The 24,733-nt window shown below is 54.0% G+C and overlaps 1 protein-coding gene and 1 long non-coding RNA gene across 2 annotated transcripts in view; one reads left to right on the top strand and one right to left on the bottom strand.

The window, feature by feature from the left end:
• Positions 1 to 3,662, top strand: part of LOC100855618 (bone morphogenetic protein 8B) — a 31,869-nt gene extending 28,207 nt beyond the window's left edge. The window contains exon 7 of the mRNA XM_038557815.1: positions 2,082 to 3,662. Within this exon, the coding sequence (XP_038413743.1) occupies positions 2,082 to 2,231 (150 nt within the window). The 3' untranslated portion in view covers positions 2,232 to 3,662. The remainder of the gene's footprint in view (positions 1 to 2,081) is intronic.
• Positions 1,358 to 24,176, bottom strand: LOC119877011. Its single transcript, XR_005370119.1, has 13 exons — positions 23,857 to 24,176; positions 22,563 to 22,754; positions 21,391 to 21,523; positions 18,235 to 18,399; positions 17,199 to 17,280; positions 16,621 to 16,718; positions 14,925 to 15,182; positions 12,655 to 14,616; positions 6,207 to 6,350; positions 5,563 to 6,048; positions 4,457 to 4,564; positions 3,696 to 4,317; positions 1,358 to 2,183 (listed from the first exon to the last, which is right to left on the bottom strand). It is a non-coding gene; the product is annotated as an uncharacterized LOC119877011 (long non-coding RNA).
• Positions 24,177 to 24,733: the final 557 nt, after the last annotated feature.

The raw sequence follows: 24,733 nt of genomic DNA, 5'->3' as shown, positions 1-24,733 counted from the left end.
CACCTCCTAGAAGGTGGACCTGGACTCCTAACTCCTGTGTCCCCAAGCCTGTCTGGGAGCTCCAGGGGCGAGGAGACGCAGCACCGCGGGGGCTCTGGCTCGGTGGTAACCGCCTTCCCACGTCAGGCGGGGCCTGCCCCCTCCCGCCCCCCAGGAGCCGCCTTCTGCCCGGAGCTCAGTGGGATGAGGAGCTCAGTGGGATGAGGCACGTGAGCCCCAGCTGCCCTTTACGCACCTGCTTCCTGCTCCTCCAGGGGCTCAAGGGCGTGCGGCCCGAGGGGCCCCTGCAGCTCCCAAGTCCGGCTGGCTGGCTGGGTGGGCTCGGGCGGCAGGTGACGTCGGGGGTCAGGGGCCGCTCACGGGGCCCTTGGGTCCCGCCTGAAGGGCCAGGTGGGTGGACTTAATCCCTTGTCCAGGGACAAGCAGGTGCAAAGTGCCACCGCCTGCCTTGCTCTCTGGAAGTGCTGCTCTGGCTGCAGCGCAGAAGGACGGGGCGGGGCGGGGCAGGCAGGGTGCCAGCGGGGGGCTGCGGTGGCCACCGCCAGGGTGTGGGGTACAGGGCAGAGGCAGGGCGGCCCTCGGGAGGGGCAGGGAGTGGGGCACCTGGGGTCTGCAGGTGAGCCCGTTGGGCTGGAGGGCTGTACTGACCCCGAGGTCCTGGGTGCCGACTGGAATATTCCCCGTGTCCCCTTCCCTCCCCACGGAGTCCGTGAGAGCAGGGACCAGGTTGGGACATCCTCTGTGCCCCGATCCCGGTGGGGCTGGCGCGAGGCCTGTGTCCTGGATATGCTGGTGTGGGGAACGAGCAGAGAGCCGTTGTACCCCCTTGGCAGGGGCGTGACTTGTACCCAGAGCGGCCCAGCCAGTGACAGACCCTGTGACCTGCTCCCCCAGGGCCCACACCAAGCTAAGTGGGCTGGCACCACGGCCTCCACAGCCCCTGGTCTGGGCCCAGATGGGACAAAGGCCTGTCTTTCTGTCCGTCATCTGCGGGGAGTCTCAGGCCGCGCCCGGCGGCGCCCGACGTCCCCCCAGCCCCAGCTCAGGAGCGGCCCTCGCAGGTTTCCTGCCCACAGAGCCCCGCGGCTGCTGCAGGGGGGCCGTGTCCCCTGGTTTCTGTCCCGTGGGCCTACGGACACCAAGCCCAGCCATGGCGCGTGGAGGTGGGGACGTTGGGGGCAGTGGCAGCCGCGTCCCCGCCAGGCTGGGCCTTCGCGAGGCTGCTGGGCCCCGAGCAACCAGCGTCCTTCCGCAGGCGGCTCCGCGCTGGGCCTACGGGGCCAAGACCGGGCCCGGGGGGGGGGGGGGCGGGGGCCAGGCTGCCGGTGGGCCCCCCACCAGACGGCTTCGTCCGGGTCCCGCTCGGCGCCCCTGCCAGGGCTGGAGGCCGGGGCTGCGGGGAGGCCGCCTCACCCGTGCAGCCTCCCCCCCAGGCCCCCTGCATGTGGCCCCTGCCCGGCCGCTGGCGCTGCAGCCCGTCCTCTCGGTGCAGCGCGTTATTTTTTCGGAGGCTGAAAGGCCACTGCCCTGGGCTCGTTCCTGGCAGCAGGGCCGGGGCGGGGGGGGGCAAGAGGTCAGTGCGCTGGGCCCAGGTCCCACCGCCCCGCGCGGAGCCTTGTGCCACCCCCGGGTCCCGGGCCTCAGTCCTGGTCTGTCCAGGACAGTCGTGGCCTTAGAGGTGGGCTCCAGGGTGGGAAGCGCTTTGCGGGAGAAGCGCGTTGCACACCCCAGGGGCGGGCCTAGGCTGCTGGGCCGTCTCCAGGCCTGTGACCATCACCAGCTCGCACGTGGGAGGGAGACAGACCACGAACGGCTAAGGGGGGGGCACATCACAGAGGCACAGAGAGGGGCATGGAGGGCACCTGGAGGGGCACCGTGTGCTGGGCTGTCCCGTCTGAGGGGAGCCGGCCGGGGCCCAGGGGGTGCCCTGAGGGCAGTGGGGCGGGGAAGGGGCAACGGGGACAGGGTGGGGCACGTCTCCACATCAGCACCCGCCTCGGCTGCAGGTGGGGAGGGCGCAGGGGGTGGGCGCTCGGGGAAGCCCCGTGTTCATGCCTCTGCCTGCCGCCCCGTCTGGCCAGGTGCACCTGATGAAGCCGGATGCGGTCCCCAAGGCGTGCTGTGCCCCCACCAAGCTGAGCGCCACCTCCGTGCTCTACTACGACAGCAGCAACAACGTCATCCTGCGCAAGCACCGCAACATGGTGGTCAGGGCGTGCGGCTGCCACTGAGGCCCTGCCCCCCTCTCCTGCAGGCAGGAACACTCACAAGCCACCATTGCTCGGGGAGGGGGTGCGGGGAGGGCAGGGAGGGCCACATATGCCTGCCGGGGTGCCCTGCCCCAGCCCTGGGGTTCTGGTAGACTGGCCGGCCCAGCCTCACAGGCCTGAAGGATGCAGCACTGCTGCCCACGCGGTGCCGCTTTGACATCCCGTCTTAGGACGTGTCCTTGGCCATCCCCAGCCTGCGCTGCAGGTGACCCCGGCCCAAGGGTGACCAGCTGGGCTCTGAGCAGGGCTCCTGCCTTCAGCACAGCGAGTACTGGGCTCCTAACGTGGCACATTCGTTGGCCACCCACCAGGCCACTGCAGCACCTACTTGCCTTCCCTCCTTGGGGAAGAGGCGTAAGCACCCCCCACCCCACAAACAACCTTGGGGCACCCAGTTCCCGCCAGCTTCTCCACCCTGAGAGACGCCACTCTTAGAGCCAAGGCAGTGGTTGCGGCGGCCCCAACCGGCGCCATCAGTACCCGGCCCGGTGTGCCTCCCACTGACCCCAGATGGGCCCTCGGAACCGTCAGCACATGACCCCACACACCCACCGGCCGCTCAGAGTTAAGATGAAGCCCGTTTCTCGGGGCCCCTGCAGGCTGGGCAGGGGGAGCTGCGGGGGAGCCCCCAGAGGTAGAATAGGCCGCTGCTGCCGTGCCCCACTGTGCCCAGGAGCCCAGACCTGCGAGCGAGAGCAGCCCGTGTCCCAGGGCGCGACAGGCAGTAATTAGGGGCCCGGGCAGGGCGCTCCCTGAAACTGCTGCTCTCTTCAGAGCCGCAGCCAAGCCTGTACCGCCCGCCAGGCCCAGCAGAGGTGGGAGCACCGTGCCCCGGGGCGCATCCCCAGTCACCCTGCCCCCCGAGGAGGGGACCCGGGTGTGGAGGCCGGGCCCTGTTGGGGGACAGCCAGTGCCGAGGATCGCAGAGGGTGGGCCCGGACTGGGTGCAGGGGGCCTGGACCGTGGCCTGGCAGTGACCCGAGCGCAGTGCGCCCGGACTCTGGAGACCTGGGTTCTGTCTGGTTCCCCCGCAGCCTCTGACCCGTGTGCTGCCCGACGAGTCCTTCTCGGGGTCAAGCTTCGGTCTCCCCTGCTCCCGGCAGAGCCGACACCCAGCCCGGGTGCCCAGCTGCCGCTTCGGGACCTTAGTGACCAGCGGTTGCCTCCCAACACCAAGGGCAGCGAAGGCCTGGGAACCTCTGACCTGCACTTGGGCTCTTGGACGCCCAGCGTGTAGCCTGCACGCTGGGGCTGGGGGCCCTGCCCGGTGTGCCCCAGGGTGCGTGAGGATGGCCATCTGGATCCCCTGCCGCACCGTAGCTGACTTCTGGAGCCCGCGGCCGTGCAGGTGACCACCAGACCGAACCCCAACCGAGAAGGCCGCGTCATCAGTGCAGGGACAGCCCACTCATTCCTGTGGCTCACCTGCCGCCCAGGTTGCGGTCAAGGCGGGGGCGCAGGGGTTGGCCTCAGAGGAACAGCCACGTAGGGGCGCTGACCAGGCATCGCCCCATGCGCCCTTCACCTGAGGCCCCGCCGGCCCACCGGGCCTTCCGTCCGTGAGTCGCTGTGGAGGACGGTGGGTAACGTGCTTCAAGAAACACCCGAAATGCCACAGGACCAGGGGCTGTGGGTCGGGGAGCAGACCCGGCCTGGACTCTCGGCTCTGCGGCTGGTTCCAGTGACGTAGGAGGTCCCTGCAGGTTGGAGGGCTTTCCTCGGGGCGTTGGCTCTGTCCTGGCAAGGCCGCTGGGGTCAACGGGTGTTGCTTTACGGGAATGTGCCCATCTGGGCCTCCCCGGCGGCCTTGCACTCGAGGCCACTCCTCCCAGAGCACATCCAGCAGGTGCCCCTGTGTTGGAAGCGACACTGGTCCCGCCTCGGCTGAGGTGGGCCTGGTGCGCTCCCGGCCCAGGGACCTCGGGTGGCACGGGGCATGCCCCTGCCGGGGCTGCTGTGTCCCCACACCGTCCCCAGGCCTCCGGAATGCTGAGCTGGAGCTCTGCGGACGGTCTCTTCTCACCCAGAGCTGCGAGTCCGTTTGGCCCTAAAAAAAAAAAAAAAAAAAAAAAAAAAATTTTCCTCACTGAGAATATCAGGGGTGTGGGCACCAGGGAAATTTTTGAAAATAAAAAGTATCATACAAATACACACAGTCCCAGCACAGAGCTCAGCATCCCCCGTACCTCCTTCTGGTCTCCTCACGCACACGTCTGTCTCCAGGTAGACATTACGGGTAGTTTACAGGGTAGGATCGTGCTCTGCGCGCTGCTTGGTGATCTGATTTACTCAACCTGATATATTTTGAAAATGTGTTATTAAATCTTTGAAAGCACGACTTGTGCCATTCCATCTGTGAGCCGCACCCTGGTTCTGTCCCCGTTCCTTCCCTGCAGCCAGGCATGGGGTCCCCGGCCCAGTGGAGGTAGGCAACAGGTGCTCGGTCGTCAGCCCGGATATCGGGACCTGTCCACTCCCCCGAGGCTTGGTCACCACCCCGGGAGGGTTGGGGTGGCCCCGTGACAGATTCTGGGGAGGCTCTTACACTTCACACCCGCCACCCCAGGGCTCCTGGTCCCCGGCTTCCCAGCCAGTATGCCCAGCCCACCCACCTGGGGCAGCCACGGAACCACAGCGACAAACTGTGTTCCCTCCATGGACGTCCTGTTCTCCTTCCTGGGGCTCAGGCCAGCCCATGCCCCTCCCCGCGTCATCCCTAGAGCCAGCCTGTCGAGTACCCCGCACACCTCTTCTCCCCCGGCTGCCACGCCAGCCATGGCCTCACCACTGCCAGTCCCCACACCGTGACGAGGCCCCCGAAGGCAGAGACCAAGGTTGGCCAGGGATGCTCGGGACCTGCCGGGGTCACAGGCTTGCTCCCCTCCCCTCCTGGCTCAACCCGACCTCAACCCAAAACAAGAAGCCGCCGCACCCAATGGCTGGAGTGTAGACCCTGATCAGAGCCACTGGCAGACAGTAGGTGAGCCAGTGGCCGCCCGGGAGTCGTTTCTGGTGACTGATGGCTTCTGGGGCTCGGCCTCCACACACGGGACATGCCGAAGGGTGAGCGGCAGCAAAGCCTCAAACTGGCAAAGACTTGGACTTGCTCTGGGTCTAGGGGAGGGTGGGGAGGGGGCAGGAACCATCTGTGCCTCAGTCTCCCCAGCACCAAGCGCAGGGCCCCACAGGACTCTACCAACCACTGGTGCAGTGACCGAATAACAGGGTGCCCATCCGACTCTGGACCAGGTGTGAGGGAAGGACGGAGGCAGGGACAGCAGGATGGAGGCACCTGCACCAGCTCGGCCTCTGCAGCCCTGCGGCCGCCTGACAAGGGTGCACACTCAGGGTCTTGGCCCGGCCGGGAGGCACACAGCAGCGCGGTGCTCTGCTCTGTCGCAGGAGGAGGTCCAGGCACAGCCGCAACCTTTGTAAACACCTGGACCTGGCTGACAGGCAGCAGGACAAGAACTAGGATTTATTTTAGCAGAAGCGACATCCGGGAGCCACACGGGTGGGCCCAGGAGCAGCCGCAGCAGCAGAGGCTGCCCCGGGGAGAGAGCCAGAGGAAGCCCGGGCCGCCTCGGCACAAGAGCTGCTCCAAGCAGACCCCAGGAGCCGGGACACAAAGCCCTGCTTGCCCAGAGGGGACCGATGCCCTGAGACGGGGTGACCAATCCGGGACGCAGGGCGGTGCAGACACGGGGCGTGCAGACTCACACATACTCCCCACAGTCGGCGATGATCACCTTCTGCTTCGGCTTCCCGTCCTTGCTGCCTTGGGGGGGACAGATGGGGGCAGAAACCGGGGAGGGTGGAGGGTGATGGGTGGCTTGGGGCCCCTCCCCACGTGCCCCCCACTCTCCCCTGAGTGGAGCAGCGCTCTCCCCCAGCTCCCCCATGGGGTCATGCATCTGGAGCTGGGCAGCCCCCCACCTCGATCTGCCGCAGGACATCCAGGCCTTCCATGACCTCCCCCGAACACCACGTGCTTGCCATTTAGCCAATCCGTCTTGTCACACGTCAGGAAGAACTGGGAGCTGTTGGTGTTGGGGCCGGAGTTGGCCATGGAGAACAGGCCTGGGGCGAGAAGGGGCGGCTCAGCCCATACCCCAGGGCCCGGCCCTCAGAGGGACATCTGTGCCCACGTGCGTGGACAGCCCTTCAGGCAGCTCAGGCCCAGGAGGATACCGTGTGGACGCCTCATTTTCCGCTCAGGTGAAGTCAATGAAGTTGTGAGCAGAGTCGTTTAAACTACTTTAGATTGGTTTAGCCATTCATTCATTCATTCATTCATTCATTCATTCATTCATTCATTCATTCATTCAATACTGTCTACTTCATAGCCAGGCTCCTCCTGGTAAGCCCTGGGGACACTGGCCCCAGCCCTGGTGTAGTCACACTCTAGTCACTCAAAAGATAAATGTGGATTCATCTCAGGGACACAAGGCTGGTTTAACATCCAAAAAGCAATATGACGTAGCACATTAACAGAATCAAGTACAAAAAAACACAGAATCATCTCGATAGAATGAAAAAGGCATTTTACAAAACCCAACAGCTTTTTCGTGATACTCAACTAGGAAGAGAACCTCCTCAGTCTGATAAAGAGCCCCTACAAAAGTCCCCACATGGTGAAGACTAGGGATTTTTGCCCGAAGCTCAGGAATAAGACCAAGACATCTGCCCTCACTGCTTCTATTTGACATTGTACTAGAGGTTCTAGTCAGGGCAAATTGCAAAAAAAAAAAAAAAAAAAAAAAAAAAAAAAAGTGAAATTCGCTGACATGATCTCGTTATACACAAAATCCTAAGGAATCTATTGGAAAACTATAGGACTAATAAACTCAGCAAAGTTGCAGAATATAAGATCAATACACAAAAATCAACTTCTCTCTAGACTGGAGCAATGAACAATCTGAAAATGAAATCAAGAGGGGAGGCTCAGTCAGCTGGGCATCTGCCTTCGGCTTGGGTCATGATCTCAGAGTCCTGGGATCAAGCCCTGCATCTGGCTCCCTGCTCAGCGAGCATCAGCTTCTCCTCTTGTTCCCTCTCCTCATGCTTGTTTCCTCAGTCTCTGTCAAAGAAATAAATAAAATCTTAAAAAAAAAAAAAAAGAATCAAGAAAACAATTTCATTGACAATAACATCAAAAGAATAAAATACTTAGGAATAAATTTAAAAAGTAGAAGCTTATACTTTGATAAATATAAAATATTACTGAAAGAAATTAAAGACCTAAACAAATGGAAAGAAAGCCATGTTCATGGGTTGGAAAACTTAATTCTGTTAAGATCACGACACTTCCCAAACTCATCTACAGATTCAGCGCAATCTCCATCAAAATCCCAGCTGGCTTTTTTTTTTTTGCAGAAGTTGAAAACGTATTCCCAAAATTCATATGGAAATGCTAGAGACCTAGAGCAGCCAAAACAATCTGGAAAAAAAAAAACAAAACAAAACTGGAAGATCCACACTTGTCAAATTCAAAATGTACCATGGAGCTGGCATAGGAAAGATTTACAGATCAATGAGGCAGAGTAGAAAGGCCAGAAATAAACCCTTATATCTATGGTCAATTGATTTTCAACAGAGATGCCAAGACAAGGAAAAGAACAGCCTTTTCAACAAATGCCTGGGACAATTGGACATCCACAAAGGAAGGAAATTAAACCTCTTTTCTCCTACTATACACAAAAATTAATTCAAAATGGGTCAGAGCCCTATTTAAGAGTGAAGCCATAAAACTTAAAATACAAGAATAAATCTTCATGACCTTAGTTTAGGCAGAGCCTTCTTAGTTATGACATCAAAAACACACTGATGGAAGAAAAATATTGGACTTCAACAGAATTAAAACTTTTCTGCTTCAAAGCAAACCATAAAGAAAGTGAAAAGACAACCCACAGAATGGCCAGAAACACTCGCAAATGATGTATCTGATAAGAGATCTATACCTAGAATATTGAAAGAACTCTTGCAATTCAATAATAAAAAGACAACTCCATTAAAAAATGGGTAAAGGGGGGATCCCTGGGTGGCTCAGCAGTTTGGCGCATGCCTTTGGCCCAGGGCATGACTCTGGAGTCCCGGGATCGAGTCCCATATCAGGCTGCCTGCATGGAGCCTGCTTCTCCCTCTGCCTGTGTCCCTGCCACCACCCCCACCCCCCGTGTCTCTCATGAATAAATTAATAAAATCTTTAAAAAAAAATGGGTAAAGGATCTGAATGGACATTTTCCCAAAGAAGATACACAAATGGTCAATAAACACATGAAAAGATACTCAATATCATTAGCCATCAGGGAATTGCAAATCAAAACCACAATGGGTGGGGCACCTGGGTGGCTCCATCAGTTGGGTGCCTCACTCTTGATTTTGGTTCAGGGCATGATCTCAGGGTTGTGGGGTCGAGCCCCACATCAGGCTCCATGCTGGGTGTAGAGTGGGCTTAGGGTTCTCTCTCCCCCTCTCTGTTTGCCCCTCCCTGCTTGCTTGCTCACTCTCCCTCTCTCTCTCAAAAATCAAAACAAAAACAAAAACCACAATGAGATCACACTTCACTCCACTAGGAAAACAGAGGATGTTAAAGAGATCGCGAGGGCAGCCCGGTGACAGAGCGGTTTGGCGCCGCCTGCAGCCCAGGGTGTGATCCTGGAGACCCAGGATCGAGTCCCACGTTGAGCTCCCTGTGTGGAGCCTGCTTCTCCCTCTGCCTCTTTCTCTATGAATTAAAAATATATATAAATGAACGAATGAAGGAATGAAGGAAGGAAGATAATGACCAGCGATGGGAAATACAGAGAAACCAGAACCCTCACAGGCTCCTGATGGGAATACAAAATGGCACAGCCTCTAGAAAAGTCTGACGGTTCCTCAGAATACTGAAACATGGTTATCACAGGCCCCAGCCATACCAAGTGTAGGTGTGCACCCAGGAGAAGTGAAAATATAGGTCCACACAAACACTTCTACATGAATGTTATAGCCACATTAGTCTAATACCCAAAAAGCATAGATGCCACAAATGTCCACCAACTTGTGAATGGATGAATTGCGAATATTCACTGGCAGTGAAAGAGAATTAAGTACTGTTAGTGTGGACAGCCTAGGGGAGGGGGTGTGGCTCAGCGGTTCAGCGCCTCCTTCAGCCCAGGGCATGATCCTGAGGTCCCGGGTTGGGCTCCCTGCATGGAGCCTGCTTCTCCCTCTGCCTGTGTCTCCGCCTCTGTGTGTCTCTCTCATGAATAAATAAAATCTTTAAAAAATAAAAATAAAGCTGTTTAAAAAAAATCCCACTACAGAAGAGCACAGCTTAGCAGCACAGACATTTGCTCAGTCAGTGGAAGCATATCCCACAGTCACGTGTGGGCATGTCTCTGTCTCTCTCTCTCACACACACACACACACACACCCAGAGGTAACAGGACCATGTAAGATTCTGGAGGAGTTAAAGCCCAGGTCTGGCAGGGCTGAGGGGTAGCACAGGCTGTGTGCTGGTGGTGTAAATGCCAAAGCCTGGGGCCTGCGTGCTGCCCTAGGCGGGGCCATGGCCCGGCTGCACCCTCGGTGCTGGTGGTGATGGGAGCGGTGGGAGTGGTCGGGGTGGTGGGGGTGATGGGAATGTTGGTGATAGGGGCGCTGGGGGTGATGGGGGTGATGGTCGGGATGATGGAGATGATGCGGGTGATAGGGGTCGGGCGATCGGCGTGATGGGAATGTTGGTGATGGGGGAGGTCGGCGTGGTGGGGTGATGGTGGTCAGGTGACGGGGGCGGTGGGGGCGCCTGCCGCAGTACAAACCAGCCGGGTGAATGTCAGCCTCAACTACCCCAATACTCAGTCACACCTTCTAGAATCCCGCAGAGATCAGGGAAGCCTGGGTGTCGCCCCCCCGAAGTGGCTACTAACCGGGAGGCCGACAGAGCAGGAGGCACTTCGGGGCCGGCACCTGCGGAATCCGGGCGCCCCGCAGATGCTGGAGGAACCTCCCAGGTAAGGCGACCTCACGACCGGGGCAGGGGCGGGTGGGGGGGGGGGGCTGTGCTGGGGGCTGTGCTGGGGGGGGCTCTCGGCCTTCCCCGCGGATTCGACGTCGACGACGAGGTGGGAGCAGGGAGACGAGCGCGAGCCCCGCTGCCAGAGACGGACTGGAGTCCGGGGACAGGACGGGGCGCTGAGCAGGGGGGGGTGGGGAGGGAACAGGGCCCCGAGGGAAGCCCCAGGGGGAGCCCAGCACCGAGGCGGATTGGCCTGCGGGCGGGGAGGCCGGGAGGCGCGGGCGCTGGACGGGCCGCCGCTGCCCCCTGGAGGCGGCTGGAGACCTCAAGGTGCGGTCTCGCCGTCGGGACTGCTGGGGGTCCCGGGGCTGCCGGGGAGGGGCGGCGCCCGCGTTAGTGTGAAGGGAGCAGGGACCCAGACGCCCCGCAGCGCCCCCGTAACAAGAATCCCCCCGTTGTTAAAGGAGGCCCCTCGCCCAGCCTGGAGCCCAACAGGGGGCTTGAGCTCTCTACCCTGAGATCAAGGCCTGAGCGGAAATCAGGGGTTCGCGCTTCATGGACTGACACCCCCATCCCACCCCAACCCCGCGCCCTAAGAAACAATTATTCTTCACTCTCTCTGACTTTCCAATGCCCTGAGAAAGTCACGTAGCACAGAAAAATCTGTTCATAATGATCTCAGCTAAGAATCTAACTAACTCCATTTTACACATAAATCCAAAGACTCCTGGGGGCCCCTGGGTGACTCAGTCGGTTAAGCACCCAAGTCTTGATTTCAGCTGGGGTCATGACCTCAGGGTCCCAGGATGGAGCCTCCTGTTGGGCTCCAAACTCAGCAGAGTCTGCTTAAGATTCTCTCTCCTTATGCCCCTACCCACCTCCCTCTCTAAAATAAATCTTTTTAAAAATCCAAAAACTTATTTTCTGCGTTGAATTTTTCCAGAAATAGACCTACCACATAAACTGAGGGAACAGTGAAGTTTTCCTTTTGTTCAGAATTCTACCAAGGGATTTTCACTGTTTCAGAAAATGTTACCGTGATCCTGGCAACAAAACACACCTGTAGCAGTCGGCACTGTAGTTAGGGCTAACGGTGGCTTGGGGCAGAAGGGCCTGTTAAAGTATTTCACATACTTGGTTGTGGCCAAGCATTTAAATACCAAAATACATACTATTTTATTGTAAATCACTTTCATTCTTTCATATTATAATTATGACATAACACTATTCTTTAAAAACACTATATGATGGGGTGCCTGGGTGGCTCAGAGGCTGAGCGGCTGCTTTGGCTTGAGTTGTGATCCCGGGGTCCCCCTGCAGGGAGCCTGCTTCTCCCTCTGCCTGTGTCTCTGCCTCTCTGTGTGTGTCTCATGAATAAATAAGTAAAATCTTAAAAAAAAAAAAAAAAAAGAAAAAGAAAAAGAAAAACTATGTGATGGAAAGATATGTGAGCTAGGATTTTCATTTCCACTTAAAGAATCAGGTCTAAAAAAAAAAAAAAAAAAAGAATCAGGTCTAAGAGGCAGGCACTGGGCTAACAGATTCAGAACCATGAAGGGAAGAGGGAGGGAAGAGGGGCAAAGCAAGGGTTGAGCTCTGGGTCCCCGCAACACTTCACAGGTGGGGGGAGGAGGGGCGGGGAAAGAAGAGATCAAGGTGCAGCAGCAGCCGAGGAAAATGGGAGTGGTGGGTGAGGCGGATGGCAGTGGACACCTGGGGAAGCCACTTCCATCCCCTTCAAAACCAACACCCTTACTCTCTCACCTCCCAGGAGCGTGAGACACTCACAGACCCTGGAGAAGTTCCATGCCAGATGTCCTCAGTGGAAGGGAGCCGCTCACCCCTCCTAGGCCTCAGCCAGAACTCACGCCCGGGCCCCAGGCCTCAGTATGGAACAAGCCAGGGGTCCCAAGCCTGGCGCCCTGGGACCAGCTGAGGCCTGTGTGACTGCACCGCGGCTCAACTCCACTCTGCACAATCTGCTCCCCTTGCTCCCTTGCAAGAGCTGTCCCCGAGATTACCCCCTGACAAACTTTCCACAGGTGACCCTCCAGGAGTCTGCTTCCCAGAAAAATTTGACCTAAAACAGCCCAAAAGTGAAAAACAATCTAGTGGTGGTAACGTATCCATGTTTTTCAGAGATATAATAAAAGCCAAATCATCACCTGAAAGAAATGAATGTTGCCTTTGGCAGGCAGAAAAATTGACGTTGGGAGAGGGGTGGGGAGCAGAACATCACGTTGTAACAAACGTCACAGAAGGATTTTCTTGAAACTATGTGCAATTATGACTTCGTAAACCCCCCCACCCCGAAAAAAAAGAGGATTATGGATAAAAAAACAATCATTATGAATAATCAAGAAAATAGGAAACACACAATACCTGTGAATGGTAGTCACCTCGAAGGCAAGGCATGAGCTGGAGGTAGTGAGGAGAAAATAAATGTTAGCTTTTAATTTAGAGCTCTAAAAATAGTCACCTTCCAGTGGAGAAAGCTGGCAGCCCTCTCCTCAAGCAAGTGACCTAAGTTGACCTCACGAATGCTAGAAGTGTCGTCGTCGTGCGCTTCCTCACACGAGGTGTTCCTACCAGAACGTTCACGTGGGGAAGCACCAGGCAGAGACTAAGAAACCCCCTGCAGAGCAGGCCTGTTCTCTTCAAATCCCCAAGATCAAGAAAGACACCGAGACTCTGTTCCAAACAGAGGGAGGCTACAGACTCGACCGTGCCCATGCAGCGGGAGTCCTCACCAGGGAAGGACCATGACAGTCCCCAGAAAGGGCGATGCTAGGGAAGTGCTGAAACTTGAACTCGGCCCAAAGATCAGGAAATAGCGTGCAGACTTCAGCGGGCGTGCTGTGATCACGTAAGGAAGCACTCTTGTTCTTAGCAAATACATGCTTAACTATTTAGGGGTCAAGAGGCACGATGTCTTCAACTTCCTCTCAATTGGCACAGCCGGGGTGGGAGTGGGATGGGGGGGGAGGAAGAAATATATCCGAGTATGTAAATTAAATGGAAAAGTGAAAAAAAAAGAAAAAAAAAATGGAAAAGTGTATAGAGGGCAAAAAAGTAACGTAGTGAGTGGATAAAGCATATGTAAGAGATCCTCGTACTATCCCTACAGAATATTCCAAGCATCTGTGTGTCTGCAAAATATCAAAACAAACTACAAAAAAAAAAATACAATTTATAACTTGTAACTATCTTTCTAATGGTCCTAAGCCTTCAAGAATGCCTGCGCAGGCTCATGTGACAAGAGGCTGGGGTCCCAGATGCCTCAGAAGGGCTCAGATAAAAGGTGTTGAAGTCTCAAGATTCCAGGCAGCTTCCTCCCCAGCCGGCTCCACCACCAGCCTCGGGCCAGAGTCCTGCTCACCTGCTGTCACGGGAACAACGTCTAAACGCAGCAGCATCTGGATGCGGCTGGCCGGCTTGTTCCTGATCTTTTTTTTTTTTTTTTTTTAATTTTTTATTTATTTATGATAGTCACAGAGAGAGAGAGAGAGAGGCAGAGACATAGCCAGAGGGAGAAGCAGGCTCCATGCACCGGGAGCCCGACGTGGGATTCGATCCCGGGTCTCCAGGATCTCGCGCTGGGCCAAAGGCAGGCGCTAAACCACTGTGCCACCCAGGGATCCCCTTGTTCCTGATCTTGATGTCCATGTACACCTGAGGATTTGACTGGGCCTTTTTGGCAGCGGGCTCTCCCTGGGCGCAGAAATCATTAGTTTGGAGAGCACTCTGACTCCCCAGGTAGGAGAGCGAGCTTTTTTTTTTTAAGTTTTATTTTTATTTAAGTGACCTCTACACCCAACATGGGGCTTGAACTCCCAACGCCGAGATCGAGAGTTGCAGGCTCTACTAACGGAGTCTGCCAGGCGGCCCAGGAGACCGAGTTCTCTGAACACACACCAAGGACCCAAATGCAGCAAGCGGGCTGTGGCAGGTGCTGATGGGGAAGGCCCTGGGCCGTGGAAGGGCAGGCGGAAGGCAGAGGCCAGGGCCCTGGTCCCCGGCCCGACCCCCAGTGACAGGAACCCCCAGCACCGGCTACCTTGAGCCCCATTCCACAGGCTCAGGACCTCATCACACTCGCCCTGAGATGCACCAGCACGCTGCACCCTGGACTACGGTCACACAACCACACCCTGGCCTGCAGTGTGCAGCTCTCCACACCTGCAGACCCCAGTTCAGAGACATCTGGTGGCTTAGTCGGTTAAGCGTCTGCCTTCGGCTCAGGTCATGATCCCACGTCCTGGGATAGAGCCCCGTGTCAGGCTCCCTGCTCAATAGGCAGTCTGCTTCTCCCTCTCCCTTTGCTGTTCCTCATGCTTATATGCTCTGTCAAATAAATAAATAAGATTAAAAAAAAACAAAAACAAAAACCAACAACCAACCCCAGTTCAAGCCCACCCACCTTACTCATGTCACAGGGACCCATAACCTTCTCCATCTATGCCACCCCCTACAGATTCATAGCCGGGCTGCAGTGAAAGCAGAAACAGCTGCCTTCTGACTCAGGCCAAGTGCCCAGAAGACAGTGAGGGGGTCGGGCCTTGCTTTGTGCTCCACGCAGACTAGGGTGACTAGCTGATACATTCAGGACAAACCCATTTGTTTGCTAAAGAAAACTACTGTCTCTGACCTACCTGTGGTGTGGATTAATTGGTCAATGTGTGCACGCTGAGCTTTCAGGCCAAGTGCTGGAGATGTTAAGTAAGGTCCCTGAGGAGCTGGCGATCCAGCGGCAAAGGTGGGGGAGGGGAGAAGGGAGGTCGGCCACCAATGCGAGAGGCACACGGACCCCAGTGGCAGGCACACAGCCTTCGTTCCAATCTTGGCTCCACCCTTCTGAGCCGCATGATGTTGGACAGGTTACTTGATCGCCCGGTGCTCAGTTTTGTCACCTCGAGTTGGAGACAGTTATTAGTACTTAGCTCAAAGGATTATTGTTAGGATTCAATATTTGTAAAGCACTTAGAGTCAGCAACATGTAAACATTTTTAAATAAATAATGTCAAAATAATGCCATAAAATGCCAGGACTGAGGTTGCCACAGGAGCCCAGAGGCCACAAAAGCCCAGAAGGGACCCTTATCTCACTTCACTGGAGGAGTCAGAAAAGTTCCCTGCAGAAGGCAGCAGCTGAGCTCAGCTATAAAAGCTGAGTAGGAGTTAGCGAGAGAAAGTCAGTTGGAAAGGGAATTTAGGCCAAGGGACTGCATGTGTGAAAACACAGAGATTTATACCTACAAACTTTATTCTAGAATGCAAACTAGGGATACAGTGTGGAGAGATGAGTGGGGTCCAAACATGGAAAGCCCCTCTGTCCCCCACTACAGATGAGGCACCCCTAGGCTGCTTGAGGAGAGCCACGTGGTCAACTCTGTGCCTTAGAAAGCTCCCTCTGGCTGCTCAGGATAGGAGGAAGCAGGTCTGGGGCAGGGAGACCAGCTATTTGTAGGAGAGACGACAGAGGCTACACCAGGCTACTGTGGCGGAAGCAATCAGGAGAGCAGAGATTCAGGCAGATGTAAAGTAGAACACTGCAGGATATGGCAATGCAGTAGGTGTGGGTTGTGATGAGGACCGGAGAGGTCATGAAAGTCCCTGGGTTGGGTGACTGTGGAAGATGGCAAAGTTCATTAAGATCGGGTCCTCAGGATGACCAGAGCGGAAGGAGAGAGGAAATCCACTTGGGACGTGCTATGTTGATTTATGGTGCCTGGAAGACATGCAGGCAGGAACACATGAAATTCAGGAGAGAGGTCAAGGCTGGCCCCCTAGAGATCCGGAAGTCAGCACAAGGCTGAGTGGCTGTGATAAGCTCAGACACTGGCCAAGTGGCCGAAACTGCAAGGACAGCGTGCAGAGACGAGCCAAGGGCTAAGGGAGGAACTCAGAGAAACACTGTTGCTCTAAAGGTGGACAGACGAGCAGCTTGGCTAACCCCAGAAGCAACGTGACTGTGGGGTATGGAGAAGCAGGAGAAAGTGCTGGCACCTGGGTCCATCTGAGGGGCTGGGGCTCCCCGGAATCAGGCCAGGAATAGGAAGAGTGTGAGCCTGATACCAAAGTCTTCACAGTGATAGTGCAGGAAAGGTCAGGAGGATGCGGGATGCCAGCGAGGGGGCGTCCTCACTGTTCCTTCACATCTCAGACCCCCACCTAGTTTGAGCAATCTCAAGTTGGGACCCAAGCATGCTGGAGGATACTTCTCATCTCAAGCCCCACACGGATAGAGAAGCAGGCTTCTCCGTTCACCTCACCCATCGCCACCCACATCTAAGTGCCCTGTGGGGAAAGTACCAGCCCCTCCTGGGGAAGCGCAGGCCTTCGATCTCACCCCCTGGGTTTCCACTTTGGGAGGCTCCATTCCTTCCTCCTCTTTATTCTTTTCAAAGAGTCTTCCCAGAAATCTTCACCAGTAATCATCTGACCACACTGAAAGGCAGAGAATTGAACAAATGCTAAGAAATTCAAGCTACCGGCCACCTGCCCCCTGACTGTACTTAGTTCTTTGCAGCTGTCAGCCACGTGGACGCCCCATGGGGCTCTCACAGGCAGAAGTTGTCTCTGAGGACAAGGGACGCTGCCACTGGGAAACGTTAGGCCTTCAGGTCCAGCTCTTGGCAGACACAGATGGCAAAACAGAGGAGGACCAAGCCGAGCCAAAAGGGAAGTCCCAGCCACTGTCGGGGCTGGACAGGCCCAGTCTGCGTCTACGGCCCAGAGCAAGACTTTATGGGGACAGTGGCTCTAGCTTTGTGGAGAATCTCAAACTCTCTTTCCACAGAGGTGCTGCACTCTCTTCCCCACTCTACAGCTAACTGTGAACACTACTGCAGAAGTGAGACAGGGATAAAAAAGCAACAGAGGCCAAAGTTGAGGATGTGATGAGGCATCTGCGGTGCCCCCACTCACCTGGTCTGGATGAGCCTCCCTCAGTTCTCACTGGGTTGGCTAAACGGACACGAACTGTCCGCCCAAAGAGTTCAGAGCCATCCTGCAATACAACTTAGCTGCTTAAACCTCATTTAGGTTAAAAAAAAGATTTTTACTTCTAAGAAGTCTGAGCCCTGCTCATGATTAAGTCTGAGCCCACACCCCCCAATAGCAAGCTAAGCACAAAGCTAATCATCAAATGTCCCTGAGCCACTGCACACTTCTTTCAACACCAACAGGAAATTCTGTGCTGGCATGATCTTCGGATCTGAGCTCAGAACTCTGAAATAATAAGTATAAATGCAGTGACCGTGTATTGAGTCCACTTTAAAAAATCAAGACCAACACTAAATGAGAGAGAGAGAGTATTGCTGGCTGGTGGGACCATGTTTGCTGAAAAAGTAATAAAGGACTATTTTATTATCCAAGAATAACTGATCTAGCGAAAGGGAAGTAGATTTTTTTAAAAAGGTTTCTTTGGGACCTTTTCATGAAAACTAAAAAAATATGAAAGACGATTTCTTAATTTAGTAAGATATAGGTTATAATTATAGCTATGCTCTTGTTCTTAGAAACAGATGGCCAAAATACTAATTTTACTGCTAGCAATTAAGAAAAAAAATTGAACCATAGCACGAAATATCCTTATTTCACATTTAGTCATAAAGATCATAAGGAAAAAAAAAAAAAGATTGATCACGAAGATTTAAAAAGAAAAGTGGCGGGGGGGGGGGGGCGCGGAGTGGAAACAAATTTAAGAGTTCTGTTGCAGGCAAAATGATGGTCCCCTCAAAGATGTTCACATCCCATTCCCCAGAACCTATGAATATGAAGAATTACACAGCAAGAAGGAAGGAAAGTTGCAGATGGAATTAAGGTCGCTGGTCTGCTGACCTTAAAATAAAGATGTCGTACTGGATTATTCAGATGTGCCCAGTGTAATCACAAGGGTCCTCTAAATGTGCAGAGGGTAGGAGAGTCGGGTTCAGAATGATACCGTGTGAGAAAGACTCACCTGGCCATGGCTGGCTTGAAGATAGAAGGGATCGGAAGCCAAGGAATGAGGTCAATCTCTAGGAGTTGGAAAACACAAAGAAACAGACTCTCCCTTAGAGCCTCCACGAGGAATGGAGCCTTGCTCACACAGCGAGAACCCACTTTGGACTTCTGACCTCTAGAGCTGCAAGATAACGCATTTGTGGTGTTTTTTAAAGCCACTGACTTGGGGGCACCTGGATGGGTCAGTGGTTGAGCATCTTCCTTCAGCCCAGGGCGTGACCCCAGGGTCCCAGGATCAAGTCCCACATCAGGCTCCCTGCATGGAGCCTGCTTCTCCCTCTGCCTGTGTCTCTGCCTCTCTCTGTCTCTGCATCTCTCATGAATAAATAAAATCTTTAAAAATAATAAGAAATAAAGCCACTGACTTGGTGGTCATTTGTTACAGCAGCAGTAGGAATTTAAATCGTTTTCTTTTGAAGCCTATCAATTCTTGCAGGTTTTCTCTGGTTTAACTTCACACAAGTGCCAGTTTGCAATGGCTCAAAAGTCTGCACTTTGTTGACAAGAGCCGACCACAGCAGTTTTCCATGATTGCTTTCACACGCGTCATGAAACCCTGCCTCTTATGCCAGATTCAGTTTTACCTTGCAATCCATTTACACTCTATTTGTGGTACGCTGCCCTAGACTAGAGGCTGGCAAACTTTCCATCAAAGGCTAGACAGTAAATATTTTTTTGTGGGTCATACACAGTCTCTGCTGCATATTCTTCCCCCCCCCGCCACCCATTAAACATATAAAAAATGATTCAGCTCACAGACCATACAAAAGTAGGCCGCAGGCTGGATGTGGCCTGTAGTCCGAAGCTGGTTGACCCCTAACATAGATACAAAAATGTCGGAGAGACACTGGCTGACAAAGATGATTGGCATTTATGCAAACATTCACTGGGAAGACGTTCGGGGTAAGAACTCGTTTTATAAGTAGCCAGTTCACCATGAATACTTTTCAAATAATGACAACTTTTGCTTCCTGGGTAACTCTGCAAGTCTGGAAACTGGAAACACAATATGCACCTGAGGGTCCCACGTGCTATAAAGCAGCATCAAACAGCTTTAGTAAAAAAAAAAAAAAAAAAGCAGTCTCAGCCAGACCACGTTGTCGATTGCTGCTGCAGCTTCCTGCTAAGAGAATATGGGAGTTCATGCTTGCAGTCCCACTCTTCCTGTGGTGGCACTCAAATGAAAGCTCAGTAGCACAAGCACAGGAAAAAAAGACATTTTGCCTTCCTACCCACCTCGACTATACGCATCTAACAAAGGGCACGTAGTAACTGCTTGTGAGAGCTGGTGATGCAAGGATATGTGCTCAGGTTATGGGAATAGAATACACACAGGAAATAGGAACTAGCAACGCCAGGCCCCGGAAGGCTTGGGGCTCTCAGGATCTGTCTTCCATGTTCTGACTTCATGAGGGGAACCATGAGCCGGGCCTGGTGGGCCTTCCTTCAACCAGAACTTCCTGTCCCTTGGCAACTGTCACCATCAAACCGGGGTTTTGGGGATTGAATAGTGTCCCCCAAAATTTCATGCCTACCCAAATTTAAGAACGTGACCCTATTTAGAAATAGGGTCTTGGGATCCCTCGGTGGCGCAGCAGTTTGGCGCCTGCCTTTGGCCCAGGGCACGATCCTGGAGACTTGGGATCGAATCCCACGTCGGGCACCCGGTGCATGGAGCCTGCTTCTCCCTCTGCCTGTGTCTCTGCCTCTCTCTCTCTCTCTCTGTGTGACTATCATAAATAAATAAAAATTAAAAAAAAAAAAAGAAAAAAAAAAAAAGAAATAGGGTCTTTGCAGACATAATTAGCCAAGATGAGGTCATACTGGATTACACTGGGCCTTAAGTCCCGTGACTGGAATCCTTTTTTTTAAAGATTTTATTTTTATTTAATTTTTAAAGATTTATTTATTTATCATTTATTTATTTATTTATTTATGAATGATAGACATAGAGAGAGGCAGAGACATAGGCAGAGGGAGAAGCAGGCTCCATGGCGGTAGCCTGACGCAGGACTCGATACCGGGACCCCAGGATCGCGCCCCGGGGCCAAAAGCAGACGCTAAACTGCTGGGCCACCCAGGGATCCCCAAATTTTATTTATTTATTCATGAGAGACACACAGAGAGAGACAGAGGCAGAGACACAGGCAGGGGAGAAGCAGGCTCCATGCAAGGAGCCTGAAGCGGGACTCGATCCCGGGTCTCCAGGATCACGACTGGGCTGAAGGCAGGTGCCAAACCGCTTAGCCACCCAGGGATCCCCACCATGACTGGAATCCTTAAAAGTAGAGGAGACACATGCAGGGAACAAGGCCATATGAAAACAGGACAAAGAGGGGGCTGATGCAGTTACAGGCCAGAGAATGCCAAGGATTGCCAGGAGCCAGGAAGAGCTGGGAGGAAAGGATTCTTCCCTAGGGCCTTCAGAGGGAGCATGGACCTGCCATGTTCTTGATTTAGGACTTCTAGCCTCCAGAGCTAGAAGAGCTACGGGAATGAATTTCTGTGGTGCTAAGCCACCGAGTTTGTGGTGATTTGTTAGGGCAGCCCCAGGAATCCACTGCATCTATCCAAATGGAGAATAGCACCTTTGGTACCCGACGACAATAGTGACACTTGTCAAGGGTGGCTCAGTCAGTTAAGCATCTGCCGTCAGCTCATGATCCTGGGGTCCTTGGAATGAGCACCCAAGTCAGGCTCCCTGCCTCTCCTCCCTGGTTATGCACTCTCTCACTATCTCTGTTTGCTATTTCGGTCTCTAATAAAATCTTTAAAAAAAAAAAAAAAAGGCAACACTAGTCAAATACTAAACAAGGAAAATTTCTTACATCTGCCAACTCAAATACAATAAAAGCAAATCCTCGGTGCTTTTCTACAATAGCAGAAGTAGGTCACCAGTGTGTGAGCAATAGTTAGAGACCATATCCAGATGCCCTTTAAAGAATGAAAATCTAATTTTTAGAGACTTCCACTTTGTCACTTTGTTTTAAATAAACATAACTAAACAATGAAGTGAATTTTTAAACTTTGTAGTATCCAAGTCTACCACCACAGAATCTAAGCCTTAAGTTACTTTCCGAGCATGTGAATAACTTTTGTTTATAAGACTTACGAAGAGTAGACAACGTTGTTTATCAATTATTCACTCCAACTGAGTACCAGATGAGTACAGAGCACTGACCCCACTGAGTTAGGTGACTCATAGGGAAGGCAGCCTGGTGCTTGTCCTCAGGAAAACACGTTAGCTGGCAGGGAGCGAGAAAAACAGGAGGTAATAATTTTTAGAATTCAGGGATAGTAGAGGCCCCAAGAGCCAGTCTTCCTGTTTTATTTAAGAAACGAAGCACTAATGAAAAAAAAAAAAAAAAAAGAAACGAAGCACTGGGGCAGCCTGGGTGGCTCAGCGGTTTAGCGCCGCCTTCAGCCCAGGGTGTGATTCTGGGGACCCAGGATCAAGCCCCACGTCAGGCTCCCTGCATGGAGCCTGTATCTCTGCCCCTCTCTCTCTTTCTGTGTCTCTCATGAAAAAATAAATAAAATCGGAAATAGACTAATAAAAAACCTCAAATAAATAAATAAAATCTTTAAAAAAAAACAACACACACATACACAAAAATGAAAGAAACGAAGCACTAGGGCAGCCCGGGGGAGCTCTGTGGTTTAGGTTTAGCACTGCCTTCGGCCCAGGGCGTGATCCCTGGATCCTGGGATCCAGTTCCGCGTCAGCCTCCCTGCATGGAGCCTGCTTCTCCATCTGCCTGTGTCTCTGCCCCCACCCCCATCTCTCTTTCTGTGTCTCCCATGAATAAATAAATAAAATCATCTTATAAAAAAAAAGTCTGTTCAAAAAAAAAGAAAAGAAGGATCAGAGAGTTTAAGTATCACCCTGGAGTCAGTGGCACAGCTGGGTTTAAAACTCCTATCTTGGAGAATAACAACCAAGGATCAAATAGAAACGTGCCCTGTAACTGTGAAACCAATTTCAGGGAAACTCCCCTCCCCGCCCCCATCAGCAGAGGCCAAGGCTCCCACTGTTGCAGCTGAGCTGTGGGGCTGCCCTCTGCTATTTAAAAGCACAGCTGCCAATTGGGAGGTCTGGTCAGCAAGTGTGGTGGGGGGACAGCTATCCAGCAGGTGGTGTGAAACAACAGGCAGACCTTTCAACGTTTTTCTAAACTATCTTCCTGCTGAATCTTGCTACAAAGTTTTTATGTTAAATGATCAGAAATCAAAGGCCCCAAATGGTTCCAATGTGGAGAAAGCCTTTCCTCAAATCCAACAAACCTTCAATCTCCATGTCAGCCCATAGTCACAGCACCATCCTGGACCTGTTGTCCTCAGAACGTTCCTCTTCCATCACCAAGATCATAGCCCTGTTGACCTAGAGGGACATCCTGCTGAACTTCATTACACACCAACCATCCCCAGAACGCATAGGACTTCAAATTCTTGAGTTCTTTTCCTTACGTTAGGAATCTGAAAAAGAGACATTGAAAGGTCTCACCTGTTTCGCCGGAGGGAATTAAGTGTCTGCGATGCGGGCAGCCCGGGTGGCTCAGCAGTTTAGCGCCGCCTTCGGCCGGGAGCTGATCCTGGAGACCGGGAATCGAGTCCCACGTCGGGCTCCCTGTGTGGAGCCTGCTTCTCCGCCTCCCTCTCTCTCTGTGTCTCTCATGAATAAATAAAAAAAAAATCTTAAAAAAAAAAAAAAGTGCGATGTCCCCGGAAAGGAATAAAAGCAGCACGAGGCGGGATGCCTGGGGGGCTTCGCGGTGGAGCATCTCCCCGCGTCTGCCTTCGTTCTTTGGCCCAGGGCGTGATCCCGGGATGGAGTCCCACATCGGGCTCCCTGCATGGAGCCTGCTTCTCCCTCTGGGTCTCTCATTTACAAATAAACAAAAATCTTAAAAAAAAAAAAAAAAAAAGGCAGCATGAGGAACTTTGTCCTCCACCTCCTCTCCCAGCCCACCTGCAAACACCAAGTGCCCTCTGAACTAATGCCCTCCACGCCGTTGGTACAAGCTGCTGCAACACCCAGCAAAAGAGCAACAGGGAAGGGCAGAAGGAATCCCTCATGCTGTGGGTGTGCAAAACGCCTCGTGCGGGCCGCCCCGCCCCATCCCCCCGTCAGGCCTCCGTCCACCGTCCGGTTGCTGGGATACCTTCCCTGCTTCCACGCCTCTATACAGTCACTGGAATGAATCCAAGAGTGCAAATCGGATCACATCACTCTCCTGCTCCATATTCTCCCGAAGCCCGCTAATGCCCCCCGACAGAGTCCAAATTCCTCCGCTCGGCAGGCGAGGCCCCCCGCGCTCCCTGGACGCAAACGCTTCGCTCCCCGACGTCAGGCTGCTTCAGCCCTCTGCGGGCTTGCTGCTCTCCTCGCAGCCAACAGCCTCACTCCTGATGTTGCAAACCCAGCTCGGGGCTCCGTGCCTCGGGGAGGTTTGCCCTGCCCTGCCCTCCCCTCCCCTCCCGCCCCCCCGTCCCCCCCCCTCCTCAGCGCTCGCTCCCGGAACCCTGCGCCCGACCCCCATCGACCCCGTCCATCACACGCAGGCAGCGCGGCGCTCACCAGCCCCTGCAGGAAGGATCCTTCCAGAACTCCCCCGCGAGCCTGTGAACTCCTTCCTCTAAGGCGCCGGGGCCGCGGGAGTTTGCAATGCGGCCCCGAGTCACAAGAACAGCTCTCACCAACCCACCGAGACCGGGGTCCGGGGGGAAGGGGTTCTGGGCAGCGCCAGGCCCAGCAAGGCCCTCAGGTGGCGGGTGCCGTTCACAGGCTGGGAGAGCAGAGCCACCAGAGACCCCCCCTGCCTCGCCTCAACGGAGCCCCCACCTGCCTCCACAACGCACGGCGCGGCCTCGGCGGCAGCCATCTTACCCCCAGGCGCTTCCGCCGGAAGCTGTAGCGCAGGCCCCGCCCCGGCCCTGCCCCCTCGCCGCTGCGCCCCGCGCGGTGCACCTGTAGCGGAGGGGCAGGTGGATCCGGGGCTGGGGACACAGGCACATAGGTAGCTGCATTAACCGCCCAAGGCGGGGGACGCGGGAATCCACTTTTAACATCAGTGTGATTAATATAATTAACGTTAGGTGTACTTGTTTCAGGTGTACAATATAGCGGGATTCGGGATTCCACACGCTGCTCTGGGCTCACGATAAATGTAATCCCCATGCCCCCCACCCACCTCCTCTCTAGTAACCGCAGGTTTGTTCTCTGTATTGGAGTCTGTGTTTTGGTTTGCTTTTTTCTTTGTTCCTGTTCTTAAATCCCACGTGAATGAAATATGGTGGGTCTTTCCCTGGCTTATTTCGCTTAGCATTAAACTCTTTACCTCTATCCATCCATGTTGTTGCAAGTGGCAAGATTTCATTTTTATGGCTGAAGGATACTCGTGTGTGTGTACACTTCTTTATGCATTCGCTCATCTGAGAGCACTTGGGCTGCTCCC

Source organism: Canis lupus, chromosome 15 (assembly GCF_011100685.1).
Source record: "Canis lupus familiaris isolate Mischka breed German Shepherd chromosome 15, alternate assembly UU_Cfam_GSD_1.0, whole genome shotgun sequence".
Lineage (NCBI taxonomy): Eukaryota > Metazoa > Chordata > Mammalia > Carnivora > Canidae > Canis > Canis lupus.
The sequence above is the reverse complement of the archived record's forward strand: the minus strand, read 5'-3'. Positions and strand labels throughout refer to the sequence as shown.